The 20,738-nt window shown below is 32.7% G+C and overlaps 1 protein-coding gene across 3 annotated transcripts in view; it reads right to left on the bottom strand.

Moving 5' to 3' along the window:
• Window positions 1-20,738, bottom strand: part of LOC116769833 (serum response factor homolog) — a 115,408-nt gene that overhangs the window by 78,259 nt on the left and 16,411 nt on the right. For all 3 annotated transcript variants that reach the window (XM_061522444.1, XM_032661029.2, XM_032661030.2), the window contains exon 2: window positions 20,232-20,474. In XM_061522444.1, coding sequence (XP_061378428.1) covers window positions 20,232-20,474 — 243 coding nt within the window. The remainder of the gene's footprint in view (window positions 1-20,231; window positions 20,475-20,738) is intronic.

Raw genomic sequence — 20,738 nt, 5'->3', positions numbered from 1 at the left:
TTGATTATCATTACACAAAGAGTTCATACATAGAATCATAAAAAAGATAGTTATATGTATAATTAGTATAAGTACCACATACTTGCATAATAAACGCTAACAGATAAAAATCACCAGAGCGACGCAATATACATTTATATTCGCTCACATCCTATCACAACAACGTTACGATAAAAATAAAAACAATCGTTTCTAGAAATTAATTAATCGAGATTGCCTAGCAATGCGCGTGCGTTTTACTTTCCACGTGTTTTTTGTGTACAAATTGTCGCGTCCAATGGTAGGGGCGCTCGCGTTTATAGCATTCACGTTCAATTGTTTTATAAATAAAGAACAGCAAAAAATACTATCGATCAATCGTGCGAAAGTCAACCGATGGGAGTCGATAGGGGCGCTGGCGGAACATTCGAAACCTTATTACGATACGAATAAAACTCATAATTTGAGAAAGCATTATAGGCAACCCCGTCGCTGAGTATATTACGAACAGCGACAACCTGAATTCAGCTTCAACCAGACAGAAATAGAGTCCTCCTTACCTTGACATTAAAGATGCGTCATAATCGTGAGGCCTGAAGACGTGAAAGATTCCATACGAGAGCTGTCCAAACATTTTATACTTTCAAATACGCGGTGCCTTATCTATAGTGATGATCTGAAATCTGTTATCGCGGGTTCAACCCGTGGGATGATTTCTAGATCTTTATTACATGCTCTTCAAAATTCACCGAGCGGTCCATCTTATTCTCCGATATGACATTCGGGCCCATTGTTTTCCTGGTAATATCAACCAGGAGACACCGCAAAGGATTTATTGAGGGCAATGACGGAATCATTAAAGCGGTTGATAAGATCAATTTTTCAATTTTTTCCAATCAGACCCACAACACTGATAACGCAGAGCGATCTCATGCGATATTCATACCCGATGTTATCTATCGGAGCCCTAAGCTTCAGACGTAGCGGTCATTTCCATACACTTTATCCATATTTAAAACCGTTCAATTGCGTTTAAGTTTCTATTTCATTGAATTTAATTATTTTTATATACAAATTTATTGCACGAATGCAGTTTTTTACATAGATCAGACGGAGTGGGGAAAACAAACATTCATGTCACTCCTCTCATTTAAATCAATTCATAAATTATGCATGCCCGTTGGACGTGATTAGAGTAACATTTGATTTTATTTCAATTAAAATTAGACGTAAATAATACTCGGATGCTGTGGGTGGGTTTGGGATGATGCGGAACTAGGAAAAACAACTTACGGACATTTTTATTTACATTCAGTATTAAAACCGACAAAAACCGTCTTGTAGCTGAGTATTGATGTCTCAGACATTACACCGTTGATTAAGTTCGTATTATAAATATAATATATTATATATATAATTTATATCTATAATATATTTATATTTGTTTCAAATATTAATATTTAAATATTTCAGTTAAAATTTTATGTTTAACAGACCGTTTACGGTAATGCGTAGTGAGTACTTCTGGAGCTGCGCTGGTGGTAATTTCCGTAATTCACAATAAAACTGTAAATAAAATAGCTTTATAATGTTATTACTTGAATTCACTGAACACTAAAGATATGTTGGAATATTGAGATAATAAAACTAAGAACAATTAATAATAATTAGTTAATAATATTTGAGAATTTTTTTTACAAAATCGTTTAAAGGTAATCTTACTGATGAATAAACATCACATATAATAACTTAAACCACGCGTTGTTAGAACCTTAGTTTTAATAAAAGATGATTTATGCGTGGGCGTTGGTAATTGAGAAAAAAACATGTGACCGAAGGTTGAAAATATAAAGCCGAATAAACAAGATACGTTACCAGTATTTATTATGACGAAATAATTGACAGGTTATGACGATCGTTGTGACATTTAAGGAAATAGGTCAACGTTTTTATTGTACATAGAATAGCAAAAACAAAAATCTGAAATCAATGGCGGTAGATGATAAATAACAGTCAACTGACAGACACTCACATCTCGTCTGCCCGTGACCACGGTTGCTGAAAAGTAGCCGAGACGTCGGGAATACGTAATTCTAACAAAAAAAAAGCACGCGTAGCATATCCGAAAAATATTAGCTTCATTTAAATGAACAAAAATCTGCTTTTAAAATGTATGTCATAAGTGCGGGAGATTCATTGAGGACCGTCGTAACTATCTGTAACACATTACGCACATCTCATTTAAATGTGTTAAATTAAACATGTTTAGAAACAGTTTCCTTTTTCCTCCGTGACCTAACTGCTAACATTACAGTAATTATTCGCAATGTTTGCTTGAAAAGTTAATTAATTATAATAAGAACACTACGTTTTGTGTTCCAACTGCGCTGTTCGACGTATGGAGGTAAGAAAAAAAAAACATATATATATATATATAATATTTTCTTATTTTGCGTAGATAAAAAACTATTGTTCTCGGATTTACTACGCGTTTCCTTATAATTTTTAAATACATACTCCCGATGTTTTGGTCACTGCAACAACCGCTATCAGAGTAACCGAAACGGGAGTATGTTTTTAAAAATAATAAAAAAAACGCGTAGTAAATCCGAATATATTCGTTTTATTGGAATGAATACTCGAAAGTCTTAATTCTTGTTAAGATAATCTCTATACTAGAATTAGGTTAATTCAAAAAAATACAAGTGAACATAATCTAACTTGTCTGATTTTACAGACACAAATTTACTTTAACGGAAACCTATTCATTTATTTTAATACGATTATTTTTTTGTTATTAAAAAAACTATTTTGGTTATAATCGGATGATCAAAATTTTTTTGTTAAACTTTAACTAAAAACGTAAAACAGATTAATTATCAGCGAAGTCAAATATGTTAACTAACAACAAAACAGTGACTTTAATTGATAATACATTACGAGTGTCAAATGTGTGATTCAGATATACGACGGACTTGAGTATAAACGAACCCTAGAGAAAAGATTGCAAAAAAGTATACTCAGACGGAGAGCGACAGATTTATAGTTAGCGATGCCCTCTGAAGCCGCAGAACAACTTCTTTCATGGCCAGCCGAGGTATACAAAGTTTGATGAGTGGCAATTTTATTCAAACGATTAGAAGAATATCGAGAATACTGTATTACCACTGCCCGCTTAACGACTTTAATTCCCCCAAACACTTTAATTGAAATATTTTCTAGAACTAACGCCTAGCTTCAAACTTCAATCGCATCAAATAGTTAAATAAAACAATCTGCAAGAAGATTATTTATCTACAGCCTAGATTCCGCTGTAGAATATTGTATTAAAATATCGGTATTTGCATAAATGTCGTTGAAAACGAGGTGCTGGCTACAAGACGTAGTGATGTTGATATATCTTATAAATTTGTGTTGTGATGTGATTGATGAAAGCCATTTAGAATGATTTAATTTTAATGCATTATGGAAACCACAGTTTGGATAGTGTGGTATCTCACAGAGATTTGAATCCAGGGAATCCAGGGTTGTGAGTTGTCAGAACACACGCAAAATCAATATCTGATTATATATATTTGGGATAATTTGAGAAAACAATGAAATTAAGAACCATAGATGCATAGATTCGGACTGCGTTGCTTGATCAATAGAACTGAATAGAATGAATGGGGATATATGCTTGGTTATAATTTTAATAGTAGGCTTTCCTACTGAATTTTGATTGTGACATTAATTTTAAAGAAAAATACTATATATATATATATATGTTTGTTTGTTTAACTAATACATTTTTTTTATAAGATTAATTCGTTAACATTCATAAAGAATAATCAAATCCATGGATATTAAAGATAGTTCGTGGAAAAAAATAATCTGTCTGAAATTTAATCCCTAAATTTAAATCTTTTAAAAAGACATTAATTTCAGAAATGATAGCGATTTCTAAAGATTAACGAAATATATTGGAAAGGTGATAACGTTATATTTGGAATTAATTTGTTAATTTCATCACAAAGCTTCTGATTTAATGAAGCATGTGGGAGTAAAAAAAAACCGAGATGTTTTTATTAATTTCCCTAATTTAAATTTGTTTGGCAACACTACCAATGATTTGGTCTTTTTATATGATATATAGCAACATTGCAAAACAGTGATATGGGTAAAGTCGTTCAAGGTTTTATTTAAAGTTAGCATTATCGCGAAATCTTTATATTTATAGGAACGTATATATAATGTAGTTTTATATACAATTTGACATTTTTCTTATAATGTTAATATAATCGCTATAAAGATAGAGTGATATATCGATGGCACAGCACCTGCTATCACAGATGACAAGTTGATTACGCGAGGCAAAATTACAAGTACGTTGGAAAATTGTTTTAAGATGCCAGCAATTACAGAATTGATTCACTTTTAACGATTCCAGTAATTTAGCTGAAGTGTTACTAGATGTATTTTATACGTTGACTGTGAGCTTGGCCTCTTAAAATTGACAACTGTGGAACATAGGTCATAATTACATGTAAGTCAGTATAACATTTTTTCTATTTTATATATTAATATTATTAAATTTGTGATTTGTATACTTTATAACTTTTCTATACTAGGTTTTACAACGTTATAGATAATGTCTGCTCGGAATAAACCGAGAATCGTCTAAACCTACGTATTAATAGTATAGTATATTACATTTTGTTTTAGATTATGTTTTGTATGAAACGTATAGTAATTTTTTTATTTAATGTCAAAGTGGTCTCAGATATAATAAGTTATGATAGAAAAATATTATAAGTTACGTTTGATCTTTCATATATTTCATCTCGACCTTCATGTATTTTATTTTAAAAATATTATCCATTGTAATGATATTCTAAAAATTTTACGAAACCCATGTATTGACTGTTGTTAGTAGGGTTGTGTATATAGGGTTAATATTTTAATGTTTTTTAATATCCTTATACAGATAATCTTATATTTAGCCGGCTGTCATTGTGGCAATTAATTCTTTAGGATTTATATTTAGAGACAGACCATATCCACCTCTTAAAATATAGAAGTTTTAGAAATATCTGTTAAGGAATATTATATAATATATGTAAATATATGAGATTAGCTTATCTAAAATGAAATATGAAAATATTTTTTTTTATTAATCCAAAAACGTAATAAATGATTCTGACGGAAGGTTTGTTCGAACGCAAGTGGAACCTTAAAATCTATTTAGCTTAATAATGATTCCTTGTTTTTTACCAGTGCACTAAATTATTTGTCAAAAATAAAATACGGATCGATGATTTTATTGTGACATTGAGTACAACAGACGTGGTTCATTAAATTATTAGGAAATTTATATAATTTACGAAAGAAATATATATATATATATTATAATATAATTGTCTTCTCTAGGTATTATCTAGATAATTACTTAGGTAATTACTTAAATAAACCTAAAGAAATTCATAAATATTACACTACTTATATAAAAAAAATGTACAAATTAAAAGAGAGATATCTTTTAATAATATCTTTTGTCTTTTAATAAAATCGTTTCAACCGTAATCTTAACTGAATAGTTATGGACAAGGTAGATCGGGTTTATCGATTGGTGAGGTCAAGTAACCGCAATAGAAAATCCTTAACTATACAGTTTTATATTTTATTTTGTTTTATATTTAACCGTCTTAATATCTTTGTTAGCATACGCTTATGGTATATTCATATAAAATTTATCATTGATTAAAATTTTGATTGTACTAGATAGTTAATACATTGAGATCAACTGACAAGGACATTTCAACGAATATTTAATATAATATATTGACCAAATTTATAACTCACAGTGATTATGGAATTGTCCTATATTTAGGCACCATTTTAAATATTTAAATATGTTTTAACGAGTGAAATATGCGAGTAACTGGAATCTGAGTTAGGAACGGATCAATGTTTGTCACTATTCCTAAAAGACTAAACTATCTTTATGAAAAATATACAATTTTTATTGTTATATACGGTGATATTTATCTTGAAGGCAACGAGGAATAGGCTACATTAAATTTCTGGTAGCCAAATAAATCTGTGCAATGATTATTGCAGTTAAGGACTAGTGTCTAAGGTTGCAATGGCTAAACCCCCACCACGTGTAGACGAAAGTACAAAAGCAAACAAATATAATTTTGTAGACTATATATTAACAGTTAATAAAAAATGCATTTGATCTAAACTTAACTGTACTGTCATGCAAAAAGAGGTGTATTTATTTAAATGGAACTGATATCTTTCGTATATAAAAGCGTCCTTTATTTAAAAAATATTTATAATAATAAAATAAAATAAAGTACGCGTAGTATATCCGAAAAATATTAGTTTCATTTAAATGAATAAAGCTCGCGAAAGTCTTAGATCTCAAGAGGTGTATTTGTCCAGCAGATAGTAAGGCAGCTCGCCTCAATAATTCAGGCCAACATTAAATCTGACAGAGTTTTTAAAGATTTTCAGAGGCATGTCTTTATACTATTTAAAGTAAAAAAATAAGGTCATAAGAAAAAATGATTCCCTTTTTGGTTTTAGGGACAATGAACAAATTATTAATTCAGTTTCATGGTTTGGTGCCGGAGGGAAACATTCCTGGATTTACAGTGTTCGGACTGACGTTGTATACTGATCAATACTACAAGTCCACATATAGCAACTGCTTTAATGTACTCCAAAGAAACTTCAAACACATTTTGAGGAAAGAATTTGGGATGTCTAATATAACCAAGTTACTGAAGAAATGGATTGAATGCTGCCTCACCAGATCCGAGTGGAAGTAGAGTAACGGTCACCAGAATCTTCAAAAATGAGGAGCATGAGAAGGAAAGAAGTATGTTTAATGTTTATACATAAACAGCATCCTTAAGAATTAAACTTTTTATATATAACGAGTGACTTATTAGCCGTCATTTTTATATAATGCAATATTGTAGGCTTCAGGAAAACCGCTGGCAACTTCTTAAATGTACATATACATGAATTAACATTAAAAAATTTCAAAAAATACTAAGATGAGATAATTATAGCTGCAGTATTACAACGTTACAAAAACCATCTAAGACTTAAGCTATGTTATAACAAAATATATATATATTATTTTATTATACTATCGAACTTTTTCTGGGACCAAGCACCGAGTGTCCATGGTTCAGGAATTCATATAATTATACTTTCAACGAATAACAACATTTACAGAATTTCTTGCATCACAAACTCGTCGATCTCTAACACGGTGGGAAAAATTTTAAATTTACAGTTCCAACGCTTTCTCGGAAACCACGACTGGAAAATGCTCAAGAAAATTATGAGCAATAAAGTTTATTTCACGTGGATTATATGACAAACTTTTGGTATCACTTTGTACTGACCGCAATATTAAGGAATACGCAAAGAACTCCCTGGCCCACCCACAAAACAAGCAAAAATATATTTAGAGTTTTAAATCTTCATTTAGTATTAACCCGATCTCGAAAATAAAGTACATAATTGGAATTGGACGAAAAACCGTTAATTTTCCGAAGACAATTTAGAAAATGAGTTAAAAAAAACCAATCATATAAATTATATTTGTAAAAAAATATTCTACGTGATTGTCACTTGTTTAATATGTGTTTTTACTGTCAGCCAGTGAAAAAAACACATTCTTCAAGAGAGATAATAAAAATCTTTTACACGGCGTAAGGAAGGAACATCGAATTTCATGTTTAAATTACTTCAAAATTAGTACCGAAAGAATGGAAGAGTGCTTAAGTAACTGATTATAACAAAAATATGACTTAAAAAATATTAACTGAGCTGTAACAAAAATTATTTTAGTTGATATTTAGAGTAGAGTAGCTTAATTTGTTTTATTTGGCGATATTTTCGGTATTCACATCAAATAAATAAATACATAGAACTGGACATATAGTCAGAGACCTACATTGCCTTTGTATTTGTTTTCCACAAGTTTGAATCACACTACATACTTTCGTTTTCAATATCTCAATCAAAAACCTACGTAAATATTATAATGTACGCAGAAACCCTTAACGCTCCGTATGTGATTATACCAACTTAGGTAAGCATACAGAATTTAAAAGAAAATTATATGAACCTACAAAAAAATACATTGAATGCCGACCAAACATAAAGTAACCGAAACGTCGGGAGTATATGGTTTTTAAAATTATAAAATACGCGTAGTTAGTATAATTCGAAAAATACTAGTTTCATTTAAATGAATACTCGCGCAAGTCTTGGATCTCATTACGACCAAACGTAAGTTTGCCTTAAACATGTTCTTGTTTAAATATAGGTTAAAAATTACCTAGAATTATATATATATACATATATATATATACTAGTGATCATACATATGTATATTGGTGGTGCTTATCAATGTACTTATTCATTAGTACATAGAAATTGTTGTCTTTCAACAAAACAATTAGAAGAACTTACCAGATAGATATATTACGCTGTACATACTGTGTTATACAAAGTATAATTCTGTATATGATTATGATAAACGATTTGAATAAACATTCGAAGATTGCTTAATACAAACAGACGTATCGTTCATGGGGGAAATATTTAATTTGTGTAATAATATTAACGTCCGGAGGTAAACACGCGAGACGTAGCTAGCTAGCTCGTTCACTAATTCAAATCGCAAATACGGTCAAACTGGAAGACATATATATATTTATTATTTACTATATACATATATATATATATATATATATATATATATATATATATATATATATATATATATTTAATTTCAAGTGATGAAACAAATTGATCCCCATAAATTGTGATAGCATTTAAACCATAGCTTTGGCAGTGTTTTCATTTGAATATTTATTTATATAAAATACTTAACTTATTTCACGTTGTTTTAATTATTCGCTAAGTTAAATAACGTCTTAATAATTACAAGAATTTCATTATACGTGAATACCAATATCAAATGATATATCACATTTGACGTACAATCATAGCACCGCGTAATAATCAGATAAAAATGTTAATTGCAATCAACAACAATATATTTCCGCGTGGATTGACACACTAACGCAACAGATGATAAAAACCAGAAGACAAATCGACTTTTCAATAAGTAAGTCATGATTTTATTGAAGAATTATGAATTACCCGTACCGAGTATAATATATAGCTCATTGTTTATATTGATGGTGACATATTTTCCGTTATTAATCATTGCAACCCATAAGCGGCACGTCGAGCTGTCTGGGACGTTTTGGTATTAGCCGTTGCGTAAAATCTTAATGCCATTATGAATTATTCCATCTGAATGCAAGCGTTGCAACGAAACTTTGGATGCTGAAATGAAGATAGCCAACACATGAACTACTGAGCCACGTTCCACCGTAAATCTGAGCCATTGAAACGACTGTCATTGAGACTATTGCTCGACCAGTTGGTAAAGAACCGCAAAACCGACTGAATTATATCCTACGGCGATACGATCTGCGGATAGAGACGGTCCTTTTATTTCTGGTTCGCATAATATAGTAGGCACACGTAGCAAAGATTACTCATGAGGCATCACCATATTTTAAACGAATACTCACAGCCCCGACCTCCGCTGATAATATTGGTGTCGACTCCAATATACGGTTGAAACGACCGTTTAAAAATATGTACACGGCTCGTGATTTTAATACAAATGCCAGCCATAACATTACATTTCATTTTAAAATACCTGTATTGTGCAGCAACGGTGTACACCGAGCGATGACACGGCCAGTGAAATAAATTTAAATCGTAGTCTATAGACGATACACAGAAACAGCTTGTTACGAATAACACTTAATTGAACGGGAATATGCTTTTAAAACATCAAATAAATTCTGTGTTGCAGGGACATTTGCATTTTTATATACCATAAAAGTTATATATATTTTTTTCTCCTGTCGTAAAATATGCAAATTATCAATGTCGAAATACTTTGAATGTGTATATTATTTTGTTCATTGACATTTCTGTACGTGAATTGATACCTGCACGTAGTAAATCTGAAAAAGCACATCGAAAAACAGGCAACAAAAAGTTTTTAATTTTGTTAGTTGTAAGGAAAATCTCGTTTTATAATAAAAGAACCACTTACCTTCAAGACGTCTTCGATCTTGAATGTTCTATTCACTTTAATTTTCAGGTGAAAAGATTGGCCAATCTTAGTCTATGTATAAAATGCTAACTTCGATACCAAAATCAAACCCGGACCATCACTATACAGTGGTTTTTTTTTTTATCGATAACAGCAACTCATGCTTTTAATACATGACGCAGAAAAGTAAAACTAATTATAGGGATGTGCCGTAAGCTTTTGGTATCGATGTACTTAAAATGCTATTAAATGACCACTCCGAAAATACCCCTCCGAGGGACGTCCCGCCGGCGGTCGAGGCAAATCGAATGGGTCGAGATTTATTGTCGATAAAACCAAACACTATCGGATATAATTTTATATCATGCAATTTATTATTGTGAGCATTGTTAATTTTTTTTTTAATTCGTTAAATTAAAAGGAAAAATATCCTGTATGGTCCATTCGGTGGCATCCGATATTAAAATACACCAAAATTCCATAGGATGCGCCCACAAGACTTTAGGCCTTTAAGTCATGTGATGTATGCCCATGAAATAGAGAGGTATTCTAAATGGGGCCCCCTCGGATACCACCCCTAACCACATATAGCTTGACGGTGCCGTATATCAAGTTTCCACATTTAGTTGTGAATGCCAACAAATTGTTTGTTTTCTTAATATTACTTCACCAGAATCAGTAAATAGAAACTTAATTGACGACACGGGACCGTATATAGAACATTTTCCGTCAAATATCCGATAGCGGTGACCCGCCAAGGTGAGGTGACTTAAAACCTAATCGTAATACAAAATCTCGTCAATTTTTTAACATTTTATTATTTTTTATAATTTCTTTAATGTTTCCCTCCATTTGTCTAAGACATTGTACACATATTATAAATTATTCGAAATGATAAAATAGGTCATTATTAAAAATAGATTAGATTAAATCTTTCATATAAAAAAAAAAAAAAAATATTTAAATAGAAAAATTGTACAACATTGCATCTAGTATTAAAATTATAATCGCCTATGTAGTTATTCTATTGTACATATTTACAAAAAAAAAATATTGTATTTTACAGTAACAAGGATCTAGCTTCTTTAGGTATACCTTCTATCACATTGCCTTTAAAATCACTTCTGAAGTTACGAATTCGACAGTGACTTTTACAAGTTCACTAAAAATTATTAAAAAAAAAAAAATATCATGGACGCAATAATTTATTACAAGCTGGTTCTGGAACCACTTAATGCTATAAAAAAGATATCAAAAAATATTATGCCCAATAGATTCTGTATAGATCTAAAGCTGTCGACGTTTCAATACTTATTGTCTCAAATAACTTACTTCACAAATATTTTATAATTGTCATTTCTTAATACTATGATGTTTTAAGTACATATATTTTTTTTTTTACATGTAAACTGTGTAACAGTAATTGATCTGTTGAAATATGTTTTACTCCAAATGCACTGAGGCCTGTTTGGAAAGGCTGAGCGCGGAGAACGTTTTAAACGAGAATTGAATTATTGCCCGAGCATTTATCAAGTGTCGATGAATAATCTGTTCAAAGCGCAACGATAACCCGTCTGAAACTTAATTTCATGTTTAAATATATGTTTTTAAATGTAAAAAAAGTGACCAAAACAGCACATAATTCTCATTGAAAACATTCTCCAACAACGTATTTACAAATTCGTATACAATGTAAATAAAAAAAAAATAATATAAACAACAATAACATTAAACCTATTTCTTAGGCACATTCTAAATAGTTTCGGGTACGTTGTTCATTTTATATTTCATAAAGCATGAACAATGTATTGGATTGGATACTGTCATGACCTATCAATGTTATCAGACAAAATGAGTTTTGAGTATTCAAAACAGCGCGGACTAGGATGTGGTTAACTAAAGTGCAGTTTAGAACACCGCGTCCGTACAGTTCATGTTTATAATTATTTTTATCTTATTTCTAATATAATCCAATTAATTTAATTGTATAGCGGATATAAAATTTATCGGACGCATATTAAGTACGTAATATCACCCGCCCAGGTGTTCATGTAAGGCACTATGAAGACACTCGTCCAGTCTTTTTATCGACACCGTATTGTTAGGATACATCACTAATTACTTAACATCTACATCATTAATTCATTATTATTGTTTTAAAGTTCAATCTCTTGTTACAAACAACATGATCGATTGACATTTCATTAAAAATTTTATCGATATAAAAATCGATACATAGGCTATAGCACCAATATTATTTATAATGAAACATTAACAAATTGCCAACCGATTCTTTTTTAACTCATCTAATAGAATTTTATGTGTAAGTCGTTCAAAAAACACACACACACACATCATGCCTTAATACTAAACGTCGGATGGATCCCAAACACGGTCATAAAGAATAAGCGCAAACTGGGAATGTTAAGTTACAACAATACAGGTATCAATATAAACAGACCGCTATAATTAACTACAGTATAAAAAATATATTAAGATTTAACATTAAATATATAATATATCAGAAAAAAAATTTATTGTAAAGAGATCACCTAAAATGTACGTTCCGTAACCGCTGCAGCAGCACCGGGTGACATGATTAGTCGTTGGAATGATGTTGAATGTGAGACTGATGATGGGATTGAGACGATACTGATGATAATGATAAACTAAAACTAATCGATGCTCTGAAAACCTCGTTGTACTTACAACTATACAGACGATGGCACTTCATTAATGGCCTGACAATTAACCGAGTAAAATGCATTACAGTAAAACCCTACAGTAAAAATACGCGATATAATAAACAAAAAAAAAAACAAAAAAAAAATTTACATAGCAAAACTTGAAATGCTCTAAACCAGCTAAGCCTCGCGTCTTTTGATTTGGTAAATCGAGTCACGTTTATTTATACAAGATATGTTTGTATTTCCGTCCTTATCCTGGCTACTGTGTATTCCTTTATGATTTTTTTTATTTTAACGAACGTCTCATATACATTAACGGGGATTGGACTGTCCATACTTCAGCTTCGTAGAACAAATTAAAAAAAAAACGATAAGACTAGAACGTATGCATAATATACGTATGTTCAGATGAATGACGAAAACGGGATGAATATGATCTTAAAATTGGTACAATTAAGTAAAATTTATTAAAAGCTTGTGACATCAGATGTTATTGATCCACAAAGTTATTATTGATGGCCCTGACTTTTAAATGTGGACTGCACCGTTATTACAAAAAGATACAGATCCGATATCATCTGGGGACGAGAACATGAAGTCACAACTTAAATAATAAAGAAATGTTTAGTAATGAAATGCAACAAAATATAGATTTCTCTGCACCGCCTACGCATTGATGTCATCTTCGTTACTGTTACATTTTAGGACATCTTTGGTTCTTAACAAATAACCGTTAAAACGAACCGTTTTTTAATCATAATTTTGATGGTTACAATCCTTAACCTACAGGTCGTATAGTGTTAAAACACTATCATAGCTTTACTGGTTATAACAGAATTTGCAACCATAAAATATAATTCGACATACAAATTTCAAATACGATGTTATTTAAATAAATTGTCACGGAATTTTAGCGATATCGCCACACAAAAGACCACGAATTCGCAATTTTTAAGGTACCAGCGTGGGCGGCGTTCGTGCCCCCGTAGGCGGACGGAAGTGAGAGCTCAACGCTGAAGATCTTGCCTCTCTATTTAACATAACAAAACTGCCACAAGCCAAAACGGTATAGACAAACATTACAATGTCACAGATCAACAAATCTTGATATAACATTGCCAAGGCTTTAATTTTATGACCACTTTCGATTCGGCATGACGCAACGGAACATCGAAATCAACGGACGATTATTTATTTATTTTTTTTTATTTAAAAAATAATTCATTCACAAAATATCCGAGATATTTCAAAATTATTTTGCATTTTGATATTCCATTCACGTCTTTTTGTCGAGCATGCGTCGAGGCAATTACGAATTGGACCAAAAATTTTAATTATTACCTATATGATATGCAAGCAATTATCTGAATTTAATTTTTTTATGTAAAAAATATCTATACCGAAAATTTATAAATGTTCTATAATCTTGAGTGAGACAGTTTAGTTGTGTAGTAAATTTCTTAAAATATTACCTTTAGAACTCTACGATCTATGGTAAGGGCCATATTTTCCTACCTAATATATACAATAAACACCATATAAGCCCAAATTATATAAATAATTGTAATATTAAAGTTTCGCAAAAATATCAATCCAATTTATCATCTAGCAAAGGTGCGCGTGGCCATTCGTTAAATCTGCAACAAGATTTACGAGCACTTGCTCATGATTTAACTTGATTTTTAATAGCGTTTCATACCCAGTATACTTAATAAATACCACGTGAATTTGATTATGATTATTATTAATAATTTACTTAAACGAACGAGTTGAACCTCTCCAATCTATCTGCTAATTCTGTGTTTGTTACAATCTAAATTCAATATGTCAATACAAAATAAGCTAGTTTGTCTCTTACAGATAGGAAAAGCATTAGACGATTGGCGCCACCGATTCGGAAGGACGTCACCCACGCGTGTGACGTAATCCAGTTATATCACAAGATGTAGGTGGCCATATAAGGTCAATTGTCTTAAAACAGCATATATAAACTTTCAAAGAAATATATAAAAACAAAAACTAATCGAAGGATTTAAAAATGTTAAAAATTTCAACGAATATATACAGTGTAAATATTGAAAGTGTTATAGGATATTTCCCACGAAGTCTTGCGGAACCAATTCAAGGCACGCTCTAAGGATTACCATTTGAAAGCGCTTTGTTTGTGTAAGCACAAGTAACGATCAATAGAAAAAGTATGATGGATAGACTCGGTACACTGATTTGTTTTCAGTATTGAATGGCCTCGAGTTAGCGATGTACGCACTTCGAATACATTACTTGCAAAGTGATACACGGGTTACAAGAAAGAAAGGAATGAAAAAAGTCTTGTACGAACTATATGAACACAGAGTGACCTCAATAGCTTTCGCATTTAGAAGAAATCTCTCTCCAACGCAGAGATGAAAACGGAAATGTATTTAAATTGTTATTTAGAATTGTCAGTTGACAATACAACGAGGAAAACTGTGCAAGTAACAGTCTAACGAGACGATATAGGCTAATACTGGGCACAACCTCTTTGTAGTGTATGACAATATCATCTAAATAGGCGTGCACACACCGCTTTGTTCCCATAGCTGTCACGGGCAGGCTCTAAGCAAAGCCTATCTCGTCATCTACACCACTGTAGTGGACAATCATCCCAACAAAGCCGCGCAGGCTCACTACAATAATTTCCCACGAGATAACGGTCAAAGCTCAACAAGCATTCAACTTACGCTGGAACTATTTCCACGGTAGATGACGTCCAATACTGGTACGAAGTGAAAAATTAAGACGTTGAAAGCAAACGAGTGCAATGGAAACAGAAAATACAAATGATCGCTGGCACGATAACAAAACGGATGAACCTAAGATAAAACCTGTAGTATTGACAGGAAACCATTGTTTGCACGTGGGCATGGCTAAAGACCTGTCATAGATACTAACTGGAACAATATACATTTTTCCTTTCATACATTTCAAATATTAACCAACAATAGTAATTAACAAAATTTTTATTAAAATGTATTACATTCTCAATTACATGCTCAAATCCGCGTTTAATATTTTTAAAAGACGAAAAGACCACACGAAATTCATTCCTATTCTTTGAGCGGAACACTTTTGTAAAACAGAAATCACGTTTTCTGAATTCGGTTAAAAATACCACAAAATTACATAAATGAGATTTGATTAGATCATGTAACACAATATGCGAGTGAGGTCGGAGCTCGGTGACGAGGCACGCAACCAGCGAACGCTATTCGTGGCGAGCCTAATTTTAACCATGTGCGTCTCCCAGTCTAGTTTTAGGAAGTGGGCCGACACGGTTTCGGAGAATCAAACGTACCGAATTCGCATCTCGTTCATATAAACATGCCCTGCCCTTCCTGACATGGCATTTACTATTACGTAATGAAATAAAAGCTACATAGATTCGATGGAAATGAAAATAAATTCTCGAATAGTTTAACAAATTATCAGGGAATTTATAGCGTTGCTTGGTTTACTCACAAACATAAAATATTAAGACCAAAATATAATCAATAAATTCAGTTATGATACCCAACAGAAATACCCACAAAATCTGCAACGAGTCTGAATTGAGGCAATATTTTAATTGAATAAAATATATATCAATGAATAATCTCATCTATTACAATGACAAAGTTATTCATTAATGTTATATGTTATCGAATTAAGCGTAGGAAGGTAAATCGGGTCGCGTTAGGGAAGGCAGCGAATAAATTTCAATTAGAGCAATCAGGCCGGTCAGTCGCGGAAGTTTCTGGATCCGATGGGCACGGGATAAGGCGGTTGCACCTTGCATACAAAACACGTCATGATGCTCAACGCATACAAAGAAGGACCTCCGTCGCAAATCATTAGAATTGCTGTAACAGAGATGCGAGCGGAATCATGTTTGAGAGAATAACTTGATAATGATGTTAGTATCTCGGATTATTAGATGCTATCCTATAATTGGAGACTTTGTATCTTTAGTTACAAGACTAAGTTTAAAAGATAAATTTAAAAATTAAATAATATAAGTACAGGTATAAAAATTGTGGCATGATCCGTGAAGCACGAAACCCGTTTAGGACAATTTGTAAAAGCGGCATGAGTTGCTGATGTAACGAACCTCCGAACAACAATATAAGCGGTCCCATCAACTGCCGCAAAATATCTCAAGTACTGACAATCCGGCGACCCGAGATGCGAACTCGGACTTTACATTCGCCGACGTAACGAGGAACGCCGGCTCGCCCATTGTATTTGTGGCTACACAATTTATATATTCGAAAAACATTACGAAGACACAAAATCTCGTACATAAATACATGTGAAAGCACATATCAAGTATCGGAATGCAAACGGCGGGGCTCGTGTCTGAATTATGCAACAGTAACTCGAGCGCCGTTCTGCCGTAATAGTACAAGGAGTGGAAGAAAGCTCCTAAAATAATACCGTGTTCAGCGGCTGACCGCGCCTCGAAATAACGCCGATGCGGAATCTCTCATCAAACAGCTCTGGCGCATTTTGCTCTCAATGACCTATATATGGCCTCACCGCGCAATCTAAGCCGAATAGCCGGTTTAAATGTGCCAAAAATTCAAGAGAATTCACTTTTCGACGGTGATGGTAAATTATTTATAATTCTCATTTCCAAACAGACGAAGCTTTTAGGTTTTTTATTCGATCAGTATTTAATTTCATTAAGAACGTTCGCGGAACCATTAACAAGACGTTAATAATTCGCTCACAAGAACCATACAAATTGAGACCAAAATATCTTCATTCGAGGAGCAAATAGCGATATAGCGATGTTTATCGATTATTACTCTTATGTCATATATACTTTACGATACTTAATCTCATGAACATCTTTCATCACAACCGAGAATGGAGAACAGACTGATTTCAACATCGGTTAATTTAGCAAACATTGTATGGTTAAAAGATTTAAAAAATCGCTTTAAAGCGATGGATGATGATTTGGTACGTGAATATAATATATATTTTTTATAAATATAACTTCGGTTAGAGCTGTTTCGTTTAAATCATGAGTGGATTACATGATACAAGTGTACATACAATGTTATATGCAGATATAGAAAAAGTCGAACAATAGCTGATGCTGGGGCTCATCAAGCAGAACAGAGAGTATCATAGGACGCTGAGATATCGTTGATAATCCTTAAACCACACGCGGTGACGATTACAAGGCACCTATTAGTCAAATTAGCTTTATTGTTATATCAAGTCGGAGTTGAGCAATCGGCTTATGCACCGACAATTACGCTACACAATAAGATGAGTCAACAAAAATTGGCTTGGCGTTTATCAAAACAATAGTATTGATAAGTTAATATACGAGTAGGTAGGTGAGATACACATGAGACTATCAGGAACACTTCCTCTAAGACATAATATGAATATTTTATGCAAAACGCTTCTGTGCTGAGTCACATCTTTGAGATTTTTTAGGGCCAAAGTTCCATAAGCAGATGATACAATTTAAAAAAACAAATGTACTAAAAAAGTCCTACAAGTAGAATGAAAGTGAAATCAGAAATTTATTACGAAACGCTGGCAGGTTTAAGAATGCGAGATTAGGAGATCTGTATGAGCGAGGGCGCTGACCGAATTCCATATTTATACCACTAATTTATGCATCTGCATCCTATGAGGCCATCTGAAGAGCTGAACATGGAGAATATACTAATAACATTTATATTCTAAACAGTATGAAGCAGCGCGCCAAGAATACGGAAACATACGAAATTGGTTCAGAACATTGTTATAAAAGGAGAAAATTCACAAAAATAGTATGTGTATAGTACATAAAATACGTCATAAAAACTTGACATGGGACTACAATAGGCAAAAAAAAATCATGGGTGGTATTTTATCTATGGAAATCGTAATTACTATGTGAATATTTCAAACATAGATTTAACAATGAGCATCGATGTTACCACAGACATGTAATTCAGAGACAAGAGGAGTGTTCTTGGTATGAGATTTTTATCAGACTCGGAACAATCTACCCAACAAATCGAAGATGCGAGCAACATTTGAAGCAATGGGAAGTCTCGGTGGGTAACTATTGAGTTAACATAATCGCCATGAAGATATTGACTGATCAAATTGATACAATATTTAACTGGTCGGAACTAAATACTTGCAGGTTTAAACTCCCCATATACAGATTAATATGATATTTATGAACTACGATGGAAACGCCGGTTGTTATGTTTTAGGATTTATGTATGATATAATATGTATTTTATGTTCAATAATGAACCCTTTCGATGTCTTAAAAAAATCTGTTTTTTTAGTATCGTTAAATAATTATTAAGGACTTTATTTAGCGTTTTTGCTTAAATCTTCAAATTCTGATGCTTTTCATGTTCTTAGTTGTACAGCCTTTCAAAAAATTGATATTTTTTTTTATCTTATGTCGTAAATATAATATAACAGGGCATTTTTATATGTATGTACATGTATATACGGTAGCCAATATGTATCGTTTGATTCTCATAAAATCATGTTTAGAGGAACGTTCAGAAGCCGGTATTTATGATCATCGTGAATCGTTTTGATATCCAGAATGAAAGGCTCGATTCATTCATAATAACGAATCAATAGTTACACCGAACGGCTCCCACTTCGGAAGCTTCGTTCGGAAACCTATAACCGGTTTTTGACGTTAATTACAAATGGATTTGAAACGTGATTACTTGCCACTGAACCGATCTATCGCTTTCGACACCGTTTTAACGTCTATCAAATATTCCATTGACGGATACAAAATAAAATGATTTATTACGTTACACGAAAACAACATATTGATTTAGTGCTGTCTTATTATATTTATATTGTAAATAACTATATAATGATGTACATCCGGTAGTTTTGTAATTTATTAAGATGTTATAAATTGATCTATAATATAACTTTACATAAACATATTCAACAATGTTTATTATTCATTGATAAACGGCTCTGCGAACTACATCCATGTAAATCGAGTATCAAGTCCAATCCACGCAAATATAACACGACTACGAAGCTGTTTGTAAGTACATTACAATGTACGGATAATACGTTATAACTTCAATATAATAACTGACTAACTAGAACGCGACTATCCAGATATAAATCCTCTATATAACATAGGGAGATCGATCTATGAACGCCAATCGAGAACGGATATTCTACATCTATCGGAACTACCGCTGCGGGTGATGCGACATATGGGGGTGTGATAAATGAGCGTGGGAGTAGGGCTGTCCCAACGAGCCCAGAGGTATAGGTGACGGGCATGGAGGATGCTGATGGTACTGCTGCAGCGGCGACGGCGCCAACCCTGGGTGGTGCTCTATGGGATATTGCCCGGAGCCCGCGTACGCCAATTGCCTCACCTTCATATCGTCGTCTACAACGTTATACGTGAGCTCGGTCTCTTCGAAGCCGGTGGCTGCCATGCGCTGCTCGCTGGTGGTAGGAGGATCCGGAGAGTTGAGGCAGGTCTGTATTAACCGTTTGCCGGAATCCGATGTGATCATTGGTTGGAGTTTCCGCGTCGCGAATGTGTACACGTGGCCTGTTTCAGACGCGACCAACAGCATTACCTGGGTACCAGTCAGAGTTGATAACTCGTATGCCTGCAACAAACAAAACCTCACTTAGTTTATGATTTCCTCTTAGATTATTTGTGAGCATTTGATCTGATATGTTAATTTTGAATTTACGTTTCAACATTTTGTAATAGCACAATAAAGTTATGTGGGGTAATACATAGTATGAAACATTATTTGAACCGATTGCTCTAGTTTTTGCTATTTTTACCCACATATCGATATATCTCCGACCTTTGAACTCTCCCACGCCGCTTTATAAAGTAAACCTAACATTCGGGAGTAATATCT

Source organism: Danaus plexippus, chromosome 14 (genome assembly GCF_018135715.1).
Source record: "Danaus plexippus chromosome 14, MEX_DaPlex, whole genome shotgun sequence".
Classification (NCBI taxonomy): domain Eukaryota; kingdom Metazoa; phylum Arthropoda; class Insecta; order Lepidoptera; family Nymphalidae; genus Danaus; species Danaus plexippus.
The sequence above is the reverse complement of the archived record's forward strand: the minus strand, read 5'-3'. Positions and strand labels throughout refer to the sequence as shown.